The sequence below is a fragment of the Bubalus bubalis genome, chromosome 22 (assembly GCF_019923935.1).
Source record: "Bubalus bubalis isolate 160015118507 breed Murrah chromosome 22, NDDB_SH_1, whole genome shotgun sequence".
Lineage (NCBI taxonomy): Eukaryota > Metazoa > Chordata > Mammalia > Artiodactyla > Bovidae > Bubalus > Bubalus bubalis.
The window spans coordinates 61,199,792-61,217,643 of record NC_059178.1 but is presented as its reverse complement, the minus strand read 5'-3'; the positions used below and the strand labels follow the sequence as shown (position 1 = coordinate 61,217,643).

The 17,852-nt window shown below is 45.6% G+C and overlaps 1 protein-coding gene across 3 annotated transcripts in view; it reads left to right on the top strand.

Moving 5' to 3' along the window:
- SLC66A2 (solute carrier family 66 member 2) overlaps nt 1–17,852 on the top strand; it is a 41,826-nt gene that overhangs the window by 13,134 nt on the left and 10,840 nt on the right. Inside the window, exons 4-5 of one of the 3 annotated variants that reach the window (XM_006079574.3) lie at nt 307–360; nt 14,452–14,668. The exons of 1 other annotated variant lie outside the window; for it this stretch is intronic. In XM_006079574.3, coding sequence (XP_006079636.2) covers nt 307–360; nt 14,452–14,668 — 271 coding nt within the window. The remainder of the gene's footprint in view (nt 1–306; nt 361–14,451; nt 14,669–17,852) is intronic. One more of the 3 variants, XM_006079575.3, reaches the window with a different exon arrangement.

The window sequence follows — 17,852 nt, the reverse complement described above, 5'->3', positions numbered from 1 at the left end:
GTTTCCGGGGGAAGTGGAAGGTAGGGTCTGCTGTATCTTGTCAGCACCTCCGACCTTAGAAATTAAGTGAGATTTGGTGACGTTTCATTTTTTTCCTCTGTCCCAGGGACTTATTTTGAAAGAGGACAGGTTTGGAGAACAGTAGTTCACAAAGTGGATTTCCTAATGCACAGAAACCAAAAGCTTGTCTTTCTGTTCCATTTTTTTTTTTAAAGAAATGCAACAAGGACTTACCAGTGTTAAAATTGGTCTGTTTTTGTCTCTTCTTCCTTTCTGTTTTCTCTCTCTTTCTCTTTTTAAATGTAGCTGCAGATAATAAAGATGGAGAAGTCAGAGTCCCCCCTGGGCGGTCCTTTCTGGGTATGTACCACGCTGCATGTGCCACCCCTGGAGCACCGGGTCCGTTTCCTGCTCTGCAGCTCTGTCCGTCTCTGTCTCCACTCACACCTGTGCCTCATCCTCTCCTTGCATGGGCATCACCCACCCCGTGTGGCTGCATCTCCAGCCAGCTAACCAACACAGCCTGCTGTTTTCAAGCATGAAGTAACCACTAGAAGCCTACCCATATTCTGTGTGTGTTAACGGGGAGGGATGCAGAGAGGTAAAAAGAAAGACATGAATTCTGTTTGTTAAGCTTATTCCAAAGTATTTTATTCTTTTTGATTCTGTGGTAAATGGAATTGTTTTCTTAATTTTCACTTTGGGTTGTTCATTGTTACTTTGTAGAAATAGAATTGATTCTCACATATCGATCTTGGGACCTGCAGCTTTGCTGAACTCATTCATTCTAATAGCTTTTTAATGGATAGTTGAGGATTTTCTATATGCAAGATTATGTCATCCACAGATAGAGAGTTTTACTCCTTCTTCTCCAATCTGGAAACTTTTTATTTCTTTTCTTGACTAATTACTGTGGCCAGAAGTGGGAGAGTAGATGTAGATGTGCTTGTCTGGTTACTGGTCATAGTGAGAGAGCATTTCTTTCTTGATATTGAGTATGGTGTTGGCTACAGATTTTACAGAGATGCCCTATATTAGGTTAAGCAAGTGCCCTTCTGTTCTGAGTTTGTTTTCATCATGAAAAGATATTTGAATTTGTCAAATGCTTTTTGTGTCTATTGAGGTGATCATGTGGTTTTTGTCATTTATTCTACTCATTACAGTACATTATGTTGATGGAGTTTTGTATGTTGAACCAACCTTGCATTCTTAGGATGAATCTCATCTGATCATGATTTATAATGCTTTTTATAAGTTACTAGATTTGGTTTGCTACTGTTAGGTTCCTTAGGTTCCTTAGTTTCCTTTTTTTTTTTCCCTTCTTCATATGATAACTGATTTTAGTATCAGGATAGAACTGGTCTTATGAAATAAGTTGGAAATGGGAAGAGGAAGTGTTCCTTCCTCTTCTATTTTTAAAAAGAATTTGTGAAGAATTGCTATTAATTCTTTATTAATTAAAAGTGTTTTAATTGAAATATATTTGACAGGTAAATTAAAGGTACGTGTTGACACATTTATATACTGTGATATAATAGCCAAGTAGTGGTAATGAGTACCTATAACACATTACATATTTACCATTTTTTTTAATGGTTGGATGATCACTTTTAGTCTCCTAGCAAGTTTGATGGTTGGAACAATCACTTTTCATCTCCTAGCAAGTCTGATGGTTGGATGATCACTTTTGTCTTCTGGCAAGTCTGATGGTTGGATGATCACTTTTGTCTTCTGGCAAGTCTGATGGTTGGATGATCATTTTTAGTCTCTTGGCAAGTCTGATGGTTGGATGATCACTTTTAGTCTCTTGGCAAGTCTGGTGGTTACGACTGTACTCACCGTGCAGTGCATCAGATCCAGGGGCTTCTTCAGCACTTGCTTCAGGTTTATCGGTTCTTCTGAGTGTTTGGTAGGATCAGACAGTGAAACCAATCTGGGCTTGTGCTTTCTATGGAAAGTTTAAAAGGACTAATTCAGTCTTTTACTTGTAAATCTATTCTTACTTTCTATTTCTTCCTGAGTTAGTTTCAAGAGAAATTCTTTCTTGGAATTTGTCCAGTTAATCTGTTATTTGTTGGCATATATTGTTTTTATAATCTTTTTTGATTTCTGTAAAGTTAGTGGTAATGATCTCTCTTTAATTCTTTTTTTTTTTTTCTCTTTAATTCTTGACATCAGTAATTCGAGTCCCCTCTCTCTCTCTCCATCTTGTTTTGTTTCTTGCAGCTAAAGGTTCATGCATTTAATTGATTTTTTTCAAAGAGCCAACTTTTGGTTTTGTTGGTATTTTTCTATTGTTTTTCTAGTCCCTAGTTTATTTCCACTTTAGTGTTTATAATCTCTTTCCTTCTGCTTGTTTTGGGTTTAGTTCTTCTTCTTTTTTTTTTTTTTTTACTTGTTAAGCTATAAGGTTAATTTATGGATTTGAGATATTCCTTCCTTTTTTATTGACATATAGTTGATCATCTTTTTTAATATAACTTTTAGCCATAATTTCTTTGTAAGTAATGTATTCACTGCATCCTGTAAGTTTTGGTATGTTTTCATTGGCCTTAAAATATTTTTAAATTTCCTTCAGGATTTCTTCTTTGACTCCTTTGTTACTTATGAGTGTGTTGTTTAATTTCCACATATATTAATGAATCCCCAAATTTCCTTCTGTTATTGATTTCTAGGGGTTTCCCAGGTGGCACTAGTGATAAAGAACACACCTGCCAATGAAGGAGACCTAAGAGATGCCAGTTTAGTCCCTGGGTCAGGAGGATCTCCTGGAGAAGAGCGTGGCAGCCCACTCCAGTATTCTTGCCTGGAGACTCCCATGGACAGAGGAGCCTGGAGGGCTGTAGTCCATAGAGTCGCAAAGAGCTGGACACCACTGAAATGACTTAGCCTGCATGCATAGCACACATGCATTGATTTCTAATTTAATTCCATTGTAGTTGGAGAAAATATTTTGTATCATTCCAGTCATTTTAAATTGAGGCTTGTTTGATGGCTTGGCCAATGGTCTCTCCTGGAGAACGTTCCATGTGCACTTGTGAATGATGTATGTTCTACTCTTCAGGTGGGGTAGAGGAGCGTCTGGCTAGGTTTTGTAGTGTTTTCAGCTCTTCTCTTTCCTTATTCCTCTGTCTAGTTGTTACGTCAGTTACTAAAAATGTGTATTGAAATCTCCAACTACCTTATTTGTTTCTCTTTTCACTTCTGTCAGTTTTTGCTCTTTATATTTTGGAGCACTGTTGTTAGGTGTGTATGTTTATAGTTTTATCTTACTGATAGATTGGCCCTTTTATCATCATAAAATTTTCCTTTATTTCTAGTAATCGTTTTGTTTTAAAGTCTGTTTTTTTCTGATAGTAGTATAGCCACTGTAGATCTCCTGTGATTGCTGTTTGTATGGTATATCTTTTTCCGTTGTACTTTTGACTTATTTTTTATATCTTTGAATCTAAAGTATGTCTCCTGTAGAAAGCATATGCTGCTGCTGCTAAGTCGCTTCAGTCGTGTCCGACTCTGTGCGACCCCATAGACGGCAGCCCACCAGGCTCCCCCGTCCCTGGGATTCTCCAGGCAAGAACACTGGAGTGCGTTGCCATTGCCTTCGTAGAAAGCATATAGTGGATCTTTAAAAAAATTCATCTGGCAGTTCTGGCCTTTGATTAGATTGTTTACTTCACTCACATTTCATGTCACTATGTTTGGATTTACACTCGCCATTTCACTTTCTGCTTTCTGTCCTCCCATCTGCCCTAACCTCCCCCTGTTCCTTCTTTACTACTTTCTTTTGTATTAAGTAAACACTTTTAGGGTAATATTTTAATTCCTTTTGTAAGCCTTAAATATATATATAGACACATATGTGTATATAATAGTATACTACATTGTATCATGTTATATTATTTGCTTGGTGTTTGACTCGAACATCAAAGCTTATGATATGCATCTTACCAAAATCTACTTTAAATTTATACTAACTTGATTTTTAATTAAAAGAGAAAAAGAGAAGAAATATGCACTTTTACTGCCTTTTACCTACATGATCACCATTACCTATACTTTTTGTTTTTCTCAAGTAGATTATAATTACTGCCTGAGGTCCCTTTCTTTCAGAATGAATAATTTATTTTTAGTATTCCCTATAAGATGGGTATGCTAACAAGAAATTCTCTCAGATCTTTTTTATATGGAAATGTCTTTGTTTTGCCCTTTTTAAAAAAATGTTTTGTGGGAATTCCCTGGTGGTCCAGTGGTTAGGACTCTGCTCTCACTGCCTAGGGCCTGGAACCTGGGTTCAGTTCTTAATCAAGGAGCTAAGATCCCATAAGCTGTATGGCCAGGAAAAAAAAGTTTTGCTGAATGTAAGAATTTTGGTTAACAGGGCTTTTTTTTTTTTTTTTTTTGCTGCATTTCAAGTGTGTTTTTCATTTTCTCTTGCTAATTTCTCTTTCAGCCATGCCATATGACTTACAGGATCTTGGTTCCCTAATCAGGGATTAAACCTGAGCCCTCGGCAGTGAGAGTGTGGAGTCCTGCTGGACTACCACTGGACTGCCAGGGAAGTCCTTCTCTTGCTGATTTCAACAGTTTCTCCTTTGGCATTCAGCAGGTTGACTATGATATGTGAGGGTGTGGATCCCTTTGCGTTATCCTTTTTGGAATTTGTTAAGCTGCTTGGGCGTGCAGACTGATATTTTCGTCATATCTGGAGTCTTCAGCCATCATGTCTTTGGCTGTTTCCCTCTCCTTCTCCCCTCCTCTCCTCCTGTGTACACGCCACATACTTGTGCACTGACTGCTGTCCCGTGTGTCTCTGAGGTCTTGTTCAGTTTTCGGAATTCTGTTTTCTCGTTCTGATTGCATGATCTTTATCAATCTGCCCTCAAGTTTGCTGATTCTTCTGCCAGGTCAGCTCTGCTGTTGTGCACCAAGATTGTGTCTTTTGACTTCAGTTTCTGGACTTTGCAATTCCAGAATTTTCATTTGGTTCTTTTTAGTAATTTCTTCCTCTTTATTGATATTCTCTATTTAATGAGGCATTGTCAATATACTTCCTTTAATTCTGTTTTACAAAACATTTATTTATTTGTGGCTGCACCGGCTCTTCGTTGCTTGTGCGGGCTTCACACTGCGGTGGCTTGCCTAGATGTGAAGTGCAGACTCAGCAGTTATGGTGCACGGGCTTAGTTGCTTTGTGGCATGTGGGATCTTCCCTGATCAGGGATTGAACCCGTGTCCTGTGCATTGGCAGGCCAGTTCTTATCCACTGAACCACCAGGGAAGCCTTTCCTTCTATTCTTTATGTGTGGTTTCCTTTAATTTTTTTTTTAAATCAAACGTTTACGGACTGCTTTGAAGTCTTTTCTGCCAAGTCTAATGGTTTTTCTGTCTCTTAAAAAGTAATTTGTTTCTTTTTTTCCTTCTCTGTATGGGCCACTTGCCATACTTTGTTGAAAACTGGCTATTTTAGATAAAATACTGTAGCAACTCCAGATACCGGCCCCACTGTGCTTGGGGCTTGTTTGCTTGTCTCTGTGTTTAGTGACCTGGCCTAAGGGTGCCAGGACCTGACCTTGACTCTCCTTTGTCCCCTGTTAAGCTTCTGGGGAGGGGTGGGGTCTGACACTCTGATCAGTAGCTGCTTGCTCTGTTGATTTTGACAACAGCCTCAGGCACGTGGGGACCCACCCCATCCCCGCTGCTGGAGTTCCTGCCCCCGGGCTCGTGCCACTGTGTCCGCAGTCGCTCGTGCGCGCGCGTTCCCCGGAGCAGCAGGGCGGGCCGGCCACACGGGGGCGCGCGGGCCACGCGGCCTGGATCGAGGGTCCCTTGCGCGGAGCCGGGTGTCCGCAGTTAACTGGGTCTCGGCCTGATGGGTGGGGCAGGCGCGAGGATAGGGGGCGGCTGCGGCCCGGGGCGGCCGTACTCCAACCCCCGGAGGCGGAAGGCGTGCGGGTCTGACCCACAGCCTGCCCGGTGACAGCAACCAGGCCTCCGCATCCACCCCGCCGCCGGCCGGGCCAGGCGCCCGGGTCAGAGGTCCGGCCGACCCCAGACCCTTTCTCTTTGTGATGTGTCATCACAATCTGAGAGCCTGAAGCTGCCCACTGAGACTGGCCAAGGGGTTGTGATTTTTTAAAAGTTGGCTCCGCGGAGCTGCGCTTTCCTGCAGCAGAGCCCACGTAGGGGAGCCCTCCGGACCGTCCCTGGGGGCGCAGGGGCCCAGGCCAGCCGCGTGCATCCTCACTGGACCCTGGGCCTGGGGCAGGTCACCGTCGCTGACCCGGGGTGCCCGCTCATTCGCTGGTCCTGGTTTTCTCTGGCGAGGAAAGCGGCAGGCTGAGCGCAGCATCCCCAGGTGGCCGGGTGGCTGGAGCTGCTGCTGGAATCGCCCTGATCCAGGGCAGAAAGGGCGGTCACCCTCTCTCGAGGCCGCTGCTCTCTCCGGCATCATTGGTGGCCGGTCTATACTGTTTGAGACTAAATCTCTTACATAGTCGTTTGGAGAATAAAAATACAATTCGATAGGACATCAAGTCCTTCTTGCCACTAGGACGCAAGCTCCTGGTGCAGATTCTTCAGATAGCAAATGGCTTCTTAACTCAGAAGTGATTGGACTGAGCAGGGAAGGAATGGCTTTGTGGATCCAGGGAGCCTCAGACCTTCCGCCAGCCAGGTGGGGATTTCTCCACGTTTACATAATTGGGAAGCTTCTGGGATGTGCTGGTCACCACCAGGCATCTTTAGTGGCAGCTCAGGGGCAGGTGAGCTGGGTGGATTGGAGGCCCTGTGCTGATTGACTGGCCCCCATGTGGGCCTGGGACCTTCTTTCAGCTCCGAGTGCCTTGCCATCCAGACTTGCCCTTTGGGGCCACTGACTGGAAACCACATCTGGGGAGAAAGCACATCCCTCTTGAGCTGGGGGCTTGCCAGGGGAGTGAGGGGAGGTGATTTGTATTAACACCTCAGCTCTCGTGGGCATCCTCCTGTCAGCGTTCTGCCTGTGTCCCTGTTCTCCGAGCACCATCCGCTCATGTACAGAGTGGGATCCAGTGGCCCAGGAGGAAGGTGTCACCTGAGTGGCTCTGTTTCAGAAGTAGGGTGCCAGCCCACCCCTGTGCCTGGTCTAGAATCAGTTTTGAGAGGGAGTCCAGACCATTCTTCTTTCTTAGCTTATTTCAAAAATTATTAATAAAAAAATCTTTGATGTAGGAATCCCTAAAAAAGTATAAGAAATTCTTGATTCTTCTGATTACAGGTCAGCGATCTATACATTTTATTAGCATCTTCTGTGTTCTTCTAACTTTTTCTGACTAAACTCTGCAAGTCTCACTTCATGCTTTCTGTATCTACCCAGTGTTATCCTCAGCCGACATTTTTGTTTATGTAATTTCCTGCTTTTTTCTCCCTGCTGCTTGTTTTAACTCACCACATCAGTTACAGTTAATGGGTAGAAGGGTCATTAAATGTCTTTTAAATTGTCCAGGATTCAAATGACAGCACCTCAAACTTAAAGTTTGAAAGAACTATTTTTATCTTTAGTATTAGAGAATACATTCTCTAAAGTGAATATGTATGTCTGTATACAATTTGAAAGTGTACAGTTCATTGGTTTTTAGTACATTCACGGTGTTGTGCGGTGACCACCACCATGTCATTACAGAATGTTTCCATCAGCCCAAAACAGACCCCACACTGCCCAGTTGCCTTACCCCGAGCCCTGGTAACCACTGATCTGCTTTCTGTCTCTGTTTTGCTTATTCTGGACACATCACGTGAGGGAATAATACAGACTTTTGTGTCTGAATTCTTTCACTGAGCATGTTTTTTCAAGATTCTTCCAGGTGGTAGCCTGTGTTAGTACTTCATTCCTTTTTAAGGCTGAGTAATATTCCACTGTGTGGCTGGACCACATTTTGTTTATCCATGTGTCCAGTGATGGACATTTGGGTTGTTTCTTGTTTTGAATAGTCCTGCTGTGAATAATCATGGGAAGTTTTCATGTGAACAAGAAGGTTTTCAGTTCTTTGGGGCATTTACATAGATATAGAGTTGCTGGGCTGTGTGGTAACTCCACATTTCATCATTTGAGGAACTGCTGGACTGCCTTTTAAAGTGGCTGCACCATTTTAAATTCCTATCAGCTGTGTATGAAGTTCCCAGTTTCTCCACATCCTCATCAAGCCTTTCTATTTTCCTTTTCACTTTTGCCATCGTAGTAACTATGAAGTGATATCTCATTATGGTTTTGACTTGAGTTCCTTACAATTCGTGATGTTGAGCATCTTTTCATGTGCTTGTTTGCTATTTGTGTGTCTTTAGAGAAATATTTATTTGGGTCCTTATCATTTTTTAATTGGGTTGTTTGTCTTATTGTTGTAAATCATATATATTCAAAAGGAATGTGTACTTCTCCCCTGGGAGTTGTAAGTGGTGCTCGTTTTGTAGACTGTCAGGCTTTGGTGTCCTGCGGAGCCTCTCTTGGTCCTGTCCCTGCAGCAGTGCTCATGCTTCCTCTCCCAGCCTCTCTGTACCGGCCGTGGTTGGATGACTCAGGTCCTCAGGAGCCCTTGAGTGCGGCCCCCCAGGGTTGCCTGGTCCTTGGCCCGTGCACTGAGGATGTGTTGAGAGCATGTCCCTTAGGGGTGTCCTTAGCTACTTGCAAGTCCAGGAGGCAGAGAGGTGGATGGGCTCCAGCAGTGTTCCCTCCCAGCTCTGTGACCTGGAGGAAGCCCGTCCGGAGGCAGCTGGGTTCTCTGTCATGGGGTGTGGAGGCCCTCAGGGATGCTGGTGGTTGCCACTGCCCCGGGCTGTGACGAGGCGGGGTTGGGACGCTGGCAATTCCCTCGTGTGAGGACACAGGGCCCGTCCTTGCACCTGAGGGAGCCCAAGTGGCAGAGATGGTCAGGGAGACCCAGGAGGGCCTTAACCAGGAAGCCGGCCCCTTCTTTGCCCCAGAGAACTGTCAGATAAAGCCACGCCAGGTCTCATCCAGCCCACGTGCAGCTCTCGAGACTCAGCCATGAGGGTGGGCTTCCCGAGACGGAGGGCCTGTCCCCCTGCCCTTGCTCCTCAGGCCCCTCTGAACTCCCTGTCCACTCAAGCAGCTCTGTTTCCTTTAAGCAGCTTTACTGAGGTCTGATCAGCATGCAATGAGTGCATCAAAGTGTGAAGCTCTGGTCAGTTTGGGCCTGTGTACAACCTTCGCCCAGACCAAGACAGTGAACATGCTGGTCATCCCACAGTTTTCCTCTTTGTGACCCCCCGCCTCCCCCAAATACTAATCTGCTTTCCGTCACCATTCATTTGCATTTACTAGAATTTGACACATTTACTGGAATTTTACCAGAATTTGGAGCCATCCAGTATATACTGTTCTGTCTGGTTTCTTTCACTGAGCATAATTGTTTGGAAATTTGTCCAGGGTGTAGAGTGTATCAACAGTTTGTTCCTTTTTATTGTTGAGTTATATGGTTATATTACAAGTTTTCTGTTTATTAACTGGTTGATGGATATTTGGATCATTTCCAGTTTTTGACTGTTACAAATAAAACTGTGAATGAACTCTCGCGTTCAGGTCTTATATGAACATGTGCTTTCTTTTCTCTTGGGTATATACCTAGCAGTGGACTGGCTGGATCGTATGGTAAGTGTATGTTTAATTTTTAATGAAATTGTTGCACTGTCTTCCAAAGTGCTGTACCATTTTGCATTCCCACCAGCAGTGTGTGAATTCCAGTTGCTTTGCATCCTCATCAGTGATTTGTATGGACCTTTAAAAAATTTTTTTTTCCATTCAAATAGGCGTGTGGTGGCATTTCATTGTTGTCTTACTTTGCATTTCACGAATGACGTCACATCTTTTCACGTGCTTGTTTGTCATCCTTAGAATCTTCATTGGTGAAGTATCCAGGTCTTCTGTCCCTTTAAAAGTTGTTCTTATTGAGTTGTGAGTTTTTAATGTTTTGGATACAGGTCCTTTCATCAGATACATGGTTTGCAGTATCTTCTCCCTGTCTGTGCTTTGTCTTTTCATTCTTTTAGTAATTTCTTCTGACAAGCCAAAGTTTTTAATTCTTTATGAAGCCCAGCTTATTAGTTTGTTCTGTTGTTGATTGTGCTTTTGGTGTCAGATCTGAGGCATCTTTGTCAAACGCAAGGCCGCAAAGGTTTCTCCCTGTTTTTTTCCTGGTAGTTTTAGGTTTTACATTTAGATCTCTGATCTGATTAACTGTGTTACTTTTGTTTCTGGTGTGAGGTACGGATTCAGCTTTACTGCTTTTGTGTATGGATGTCCAAAGACTGTCTTTTTTCCCCGCTAAATCACCTCTGCATCTCTGTCAGAAGTCGGCTCTCTCTGTGTGGGTCCGTTTCTGGACTCTGTTCTGATGAACTGATTTATTTCTCGCTTCCTGTGCCAGCACCACACTGTCCTAATTACTGGCCCGGTACTGAGGCTGGGATCAGGTAGTGTTAGTCCTCCAGCTTTGTTCTCTGTTCTGTGTGCTTTGCCTTTCCCTGTGGATCTTAGGGTCAATTGGTCACTTTCTACATTAAGCATGCTAGGACTTTGGTTGGGGTTATCTTGAATCTATAATCTGGGGAGACTAGTCATCATTATGCTTGTGCAGAGGGTGTTACCACAGCCACCCTGGGGCTGCTGTCCTTAGAAAGGCCTGCCTCCCCAGCAGGCCCCTGAGTGATGTCCGGGAACTCGGATTTTGGGAGACTTCCCGTTGTTCCCAGAATTGGAAAGAGGTGCCCTCTGTGCTTCAGTTGTCTGGACACCTGCTGTCCTTCTGGAAGTCTGGAATTTCACTGTGTGTTAAGCGGAGGGTGTCATGTGACCAGCCCCCGGTAAAAACTCTGGGCACTGAGGCCTTGATGAGCTCCCCTGGTCGCTGTCTGTTGCTGGAGGATCAAGCTCATCCGAGGGAGAGGCTCCTGGAAGCCACAGCGGGAGTCCTCTGGGCGCTGCCCCCCTGCCTTCCCCTTCATTGGCTCGGCTGTGTGTCCTGTGGCCACGTGTCACAGCTGGGACTACGCTGGCACGCTGGGTGAGTCCCCCTGAAGATCACCGGGTCCGGGGCTGGTCTTGGAGGCTCCGACATGACAGCATTGAGACCTCCAGCGTAGGAGCTCCATAGGCTCTCCACTTACTTGTGTCTTCTTTGGTTTCCCTCAGCAGTGTTTTGTAGTTTTCAGTGTACCCATCTTGCACGTTGTCAGATTTGTCCCTAAGTATTTCGTATTTTTTATGGTATCGTGTAAGGTATTGCTTTTTAAACTTAGTTTCTGATTGTTCACTGCTAGTATGTAGAAATGCAATTTACTTTTATAAGTTGCTCTGACAGCCTGCAATCTTGCCGAGCTCATTTGTTCGTTCTCGTGGCCTTGAATGGGTCCCTTATATATTTGATAAGAAGATCATGTCCTCTGTGAATACGGATTGTTTTACTTCTTCCTCTTCCCCCTTTTCTTGCCTGATTGCTCTGGATGGCGTCTCTAGCACAGTGTTGATTAGAAGTGATGAGAGCGAACTTGATTGATTTGGTCCTGATCTTAGCAGAAACACCTATGTCTGTTTATACCCTGCCCATCTTAGAGTAATTGTTGTTAGATGGTTAACTTACATGTGCTAAAACCCCCTGCTACATTGTCCTTCTTTGTTTAAGTAGTCCCTGGTCTTGTGTGTGTGTGCGTGTGTGTATGTCTGCTAGTTGCTCAGTCATGTTCAACTTTTTGCAACCCCATGGACTGTAGCCCACCAGGCTCCTCTGTCCGTGGGATTTCCCAGGCCAGAATACTGGAGTGGGTTGCCATTCCCTTCTCTATGCAGGGGATCTTCTCTATGCAGGGATCCAACCCAAGTCTCCTGTATTGCAGGAGGATTCTTTACCATCTGAACCACCAGGGGAGCCTTGTCTATTAATAAGATTTAAATGATAAGAAAAAAGTCATATATATTCACCCACTTAGTTACCATTTCCAATGGTCAGTTTTGATCAGATGTCAGACATTGTGAATTTAGTTTACTGAATATTTTTGTGGGCTTTAGGCCTTCTTGAGATTAGTTCTGGGAAATGCAGCTGGTCATCTGTGGGGCTCTTGGTTTTCTTGATCTCATCACACTTTGCCATCCTCTCGTCTTGGATATGTGATAAATATTGTTAAAATGCATGTGAGGGTTCTTTCTCCTTCCTCCCATGTTTCACTGATGTATCCTCTTGGAAGGGGCCAGATGCTCCCAGGTGCTGGTATGTTTTTCTGGAACGTCAGAAACAGTGGTCCTCAGTGGAGCTCCTGAAAGAGACGCTTCTCTGCCTGAGATACGGCAGGGATAGGCTTCGGAAAGTGGGAGTCGATTGTGACTTGTCCTCTTTCCCCCTGACCAACTCTGATCCCGCCGCCTCATTCCCTTTCCTGCCCTCAGGGAGTTCTGTCTGCACCCCTGGAGGGCACGCAGCGGTCACCAAGTGATGCTGGCCTTGGAGGCACAAACCGGCCTCCTGAATCTTGTTCTTTGAGTGCTGTTTGTCAAACGAGTATTGAATTGGGCAGGTTTACTCCTTTACTGGAATTCATGCTTATTGATGATGATGTCTCATTACAATCAGTAGGACCCTTTGAGAAAACACCCTTGAGTTATTCATTCAGACCATGTCTATTTGGTCCCTTGGCACCTAACCGTAGAACTGTAGGCAGGTTGCATAACTGTTTCTAGGCCCCCTGCCCCCACTCAGAGGCGGGCCTGGTGATGCTGTGGGACCACACCCATGTCCCCTCCTGGCCCCTCCTGCCTCCCCCTGCTCCGCCTGCCCTCTCCCTGGGCTGCCAGCTGGTTCCTGGGTGTGGCCCTCCAGCAGGCCTGTGCTTCAGCTGCAGAAGGCGAATGGCGGTTGCGCGCTGGAGTCGGGTTTGCTGCTGGGGTTGTCCCAGCAGCGCTGGTGGCTGCGGTGGCCACACCGTCGCCGCAGCTGCAGCCGTGGGTGCCCCGCTGGTGGCACTGTCGGCCGATAATCTGAGAGCTGTGGTGCCTGAGTATCATCTGGAGTGTGGCGTCTGATCCACATGGTTGAAGGTCTATAAACCCGAACGGCAGGAATTAGGCTCATTACTGCAGCTCATCACAATTAGTCACCATAAAAAGATCCATGTTCTTGTCCCTTAGGTTCTTGCATTGTGTGTGCCTGTTTATTCGTGTCTGACTCTTTGCCACCCCATGGACTGTAGCCCACCAGGCTCCTCTGTCCATGGGATTCTCCAGGCAAGAACACTGGAGTGGGTTGCCATGCCCTTCTCCAAGGGATCTTCCCATCAAACCCGAGTCTCTTGCATTGTAGGCAGCTTCTTTACCACTGAGCCACTGGGGTTGCCCCTCTTGAAGTGAATTATTTGGCTCTAATCTTTTGGAGGAGGCAGGTCCCTGAGCATTGAGTCCTGGGAGCTGGCACGGGCAGTGCATTCTGCCAGCACTAGGTTCCTCCTGCGTGGCCTGGCTTGCCCGCTCAGGGCCCTCGCGGGTGCCAGGCTGATGGGAGGAGGCTGCTCCGTCTGTCGTGCTGGGGGAAGAAAGTGGGTGACGGCTCCTCTGACTATATGTTTCAAAAGGAATTCTTTAAATTTATCTGAGGCTGTGTTTTTTGTCACAAATGAGTTTAGTTACATAAAACACAATTTTGTATCTTCTTTGTGTAAACATAGATCTTTTTGCACACTTGGCAAATGGCAGCCATGTAACTGAGCTCTTTGGTGGGTGGCGGCCAAGGTCTGGGCACCTCGCGCTCCCAGAGACGCCCTCTCCCCCCTCCCCCGTCTTAACCCCATTATTTGGTTTCCGTGTTCCCCTCTGTGTCTGTTACGGTGGACTCAGGGAGGGGTCCTGTCCTCTGTGTTTATTGAGGGGAGGGGCTCGACAGGGCGCTGGTGCCGCTGAGCACCACGGGGTGACCTCTGACCTTCGCCGGGCCCCGTTTCTGGCATTTGTGTGGATGAATGTTTTTAGCTAAAACAGCTTTGCTGAACCTGTCTGTGACACGGTGGGACGGGGACCAGCAGACTGGAGACAGTGACGGCCTGAAGGGAAGGAGCAAGAGAGGGGAGGTGGTCACGTGGGCCCCGCAGCCTGCCGGAGCTGCAGTGAAGTCCTGGGGCCTTCCCTGGAGGGCGGGTGGACATGTGTGATGCGAGGCTCTTCCCTGGGCACCGTTCCCCGTCCAGGCTTGTGCCGACGTCCTGGACTGGGGGCAGATATTTGTTCAAGTACCTGAGTATTCTCAGTCACATCCTCCTCACGCTGACTTCGCCCTCCTCACTCGCGTCCTCTTCACGCTGACCTCACCCTCCTCACTCGCATCCTCCTCATGCTGACCTCGCCCTCCTCACTCACGTCCTCCTCACGCTGACCTCGCCCTTGACCCCGCCCCCGGTTCACGTCTGTTTCTTTTGCCCTAGACTTCGACCCCCACCACTTCTGGCACTGGAGCAGCTTTGCGGACTACGTGCAGTGTGTCCTGGCCTTCACTGGCCTGGCGGGCTACATCACCTACCTGTCCATTGACTCGGCCCTCTTTGTGGAGACCCTGGGCTTCCTGGCCGTGCTGACCGAGGCTATGTTGGGTGTGCCGCAGCTCTACCGCAACCACCGCCACCAGTCCACGGAGGGCATGAGGTAGGGGCAGAAATCAGATGTTCAGGTATGGCTGCTTGGCGGTCAGTTCTGCTAGGAAAGCTGCCAGTTCATGAGCAGTTTCGGTTTGCTCAATGGTCTCCTGATCTCTTGGTGTGCAAGCAGGTGAGTTTGTGTTCAGCAGGTGAGGGGAGGCCAAGAGCCTCCTGTGAAGCAGCTCACCGCGAGCCATGGATGGGGTGGGGGTCCACGGATGTTTCCAGAAGGCGGAAGGTTCAAGCCCTTTAATGCAGGAGATAACACAGCAGCTCCTTCCACTTGGCACTACCAGGAACAGGTCTAGGCACTCCCCGATGAAGCAAAAACAGTTTATTTGCAATAACATCAGAAAGTGTAAAGTGCTTAGGAATTAACTTAACCAAGGAGGAGAAAGACCCATACAGTGAAAACTGCAGAGACACTGCCTCTCACGCATTCAAACGGTGACCGTCAGAAGAACAGCAAGAGTTGGTGAGGATGTGCAAAAATTGGAATTCTTGTGTTCTGTTCGTGGGAAGCAAAATGGTGCAGCTTCTGTGGAAAACAGTGTAGCATTTCCTCAAAATATTAAAAATAGAACTACTATGTGCTAAGTTGTTTCAGTCATGTCTGACTCTTTGTGACCCCATGGACAGTAGCCCACCAGGCTCCTCTGTCCATGGGATTCTCAAGGCAAGAATACTGGAGTGGGTTGCCATGCCCTCCTCCAGGGGATCTTCCCGACCCAGGAATTGAACTGGAGTTTCTTATGTCTCCTGCATGTGACCCAGCAATTCTGCTTCTGGGTGTATAACCAAGAGAATTGAAAGCATGGTCTTGAACAGATATTGTAAGCCCATGTTCATAACAGAGCAACAACCCAAGTGTCCATCAGTGGTTGAATGGATAAGCAAAACGTGGTCCATCCATACAGTGGAAAATTAATCAGTCTTAACAGGAAGGAAATTCTGACACGGGTTCCAGTAGGGAAATTTGAGGACATGATGCTCAGTAGAATAAACCAATCACAAAGGACAAATACTATGTGATTCCACTATATGAGCTTAGAGTCATCAAATTCATAGAAGGTATTATGGCAGAAAGTGAAGAGGAGTTCAAAAGCCTCTTGATGAAAGTGAAAGAGGAGAGTGAAAAAGTTGGCTTAAAGCTCAACATTCAGAAAACGAAGATCATGGCATCTGGTCCTATCACTTCATGGGAAATAGATGGGGAAACAGTGGAAACAGTGTCAGACTTTACTTTTTGGGGCTCCAAAATCACTGCAGATGGTGACTGCAGCCATGAAATTAAAAGACACTTACTCCTTGGAAGGAAAGTTATGACCAACCTAGATGGCATATTCAAAAGCAGAGACATTACTTTGCCAACAAAGGTCCGTCTAGTCAAGGCTGTGGTTTTTCCAGTAGTCAGGTATGGATGTGAGAGATGGACTGTGAAGAAAGCTGAGCGCTGAAGACTTGATGGTTTTGAACTGTGGTGTTGGAGAAGACTCTTGAGAATCCCTTGGACTGCAAGGAGATCCAACCAGTCCATTCTGAAGGAGATCAGCCCTGGGATTTCTGTGGAAGGAATGATGCTAAAGCTGAAACTCCAGTACTTTGGCCACCTCATGCAAAGAGTTGACTCATTGGAAAAGACTCTGATGCTGGGAGGGATTGGGGGCAGGAGGAAAAGAGGACGACAGAGGATGAGATGGCTGGATGGCATCACCAACTCAATGGACGTGAGTTTGAGTGAACTCCAGGAGTTTGTGATGGACAGGGAGGCCTGGTGTGCCGCAATTTGTGGGGTTGCAAAGAGTCTGACATGACTGAGTGACTGAACTGAACTGAACCATGGTGGTTGCCAGGGGCTGGAGCAGGGCAGAAGGGGGGGTTATTATTTAGTGGTTATTTATCTATAGTGCTTTTGAGTGAGTGTCTCTCTGTACAGATTTTTTAGTGACTTGTCTAAGTAATATATTATGTGTATAGAACTTATGACATAATTGTGTCATCATTTTACCACTTTGGATGCAGGGTAGAAACTTTACTTCCCTTGATGATATATTTAATACATTATATATTATATACATAAAATGTTCCCCTCCACTTATAATTTTCTTAAATATTTTCTCTATTCATATTTAGAACATCAGATAATGTTATAATTTTTGCTTCAATCAGCATAATGCACAAAATTGAAGAGGAATAGGAAAGTGTATTGTATTTACCTTTATTTTTGCTTATGATATTCTGTCTTCCTTCCTACTCCAGTATTCCTTTTCTTGGTTTTTTTCCACCTTGTTTTGAGAAATTTCTGAAACCAGCCTTTAAGGGTATCAGGTGGTGGCAGGTTTTTTCACTTTTCCCTCACCTGAGAATGTCTCGATACCCTTTCATCTGAAGGATGTTTCTGCTGATGTAGGATCTGGTTTGATAGTTCTTTTCTTTTAGACCTTGAAAAATGTCCCATTTCCTTCTGGTCTCCATGGCTTTCTGATGAGAAAGCCATTGTCGTTCTATTGTTTTTCCCTATTGTTGTTTAGTCACTAAGTCAGGTCCAACCCTGCGACTCCATGGACTGCAGCACACCAGGCTTCCCTGCTCTTCATTGTCTCCTGGACCTTGCTCAAAGTCATGTCCATCGAGTCAGTGATGCCATCCAACCATCTCATCCTCTGTCGTCCCCTTCTCCTCCTGCCTTCACTCTTTCCCAGAATCAGGGTCTTTTCCAATGAGTCAGCTCTTCACATCAGGTGTCCAAAGTATTGGAACTTCAGCTTCAGCATCAGTCCTTTTAGTGAATATGCAGGGTTGATTTCCTTTAGGATTGACTGGTTGGATCTCCTTGCAGTCCAAGGGACTCTCAAGAGTCTCCTCCAACACCACAATTCAAAAGCATCAATTCTTTGGCACTCAGTCTTCTGTATGGTCCACCTCTCACATCTGTACGTGACTACTGGAAAACCACAGCTTAACTATGTTTCAACTTGCCAGCTCATCCGCTTGACTGATGACCTTGAGGACATGGACTGCATCCCATTCATTTCTTTCCCCAACGTCTGACCCAGTGTTTGGAAAATTACAGCAGTTCAGTAAATATTTGTTGAATGAACTAATGAAGGATTAAAATGGTTGATTCTCTAAGTCACTTTCGGGAAATAGGAGAACTCTTGGGGATGCATTTATGAACATGGAAAATTTAC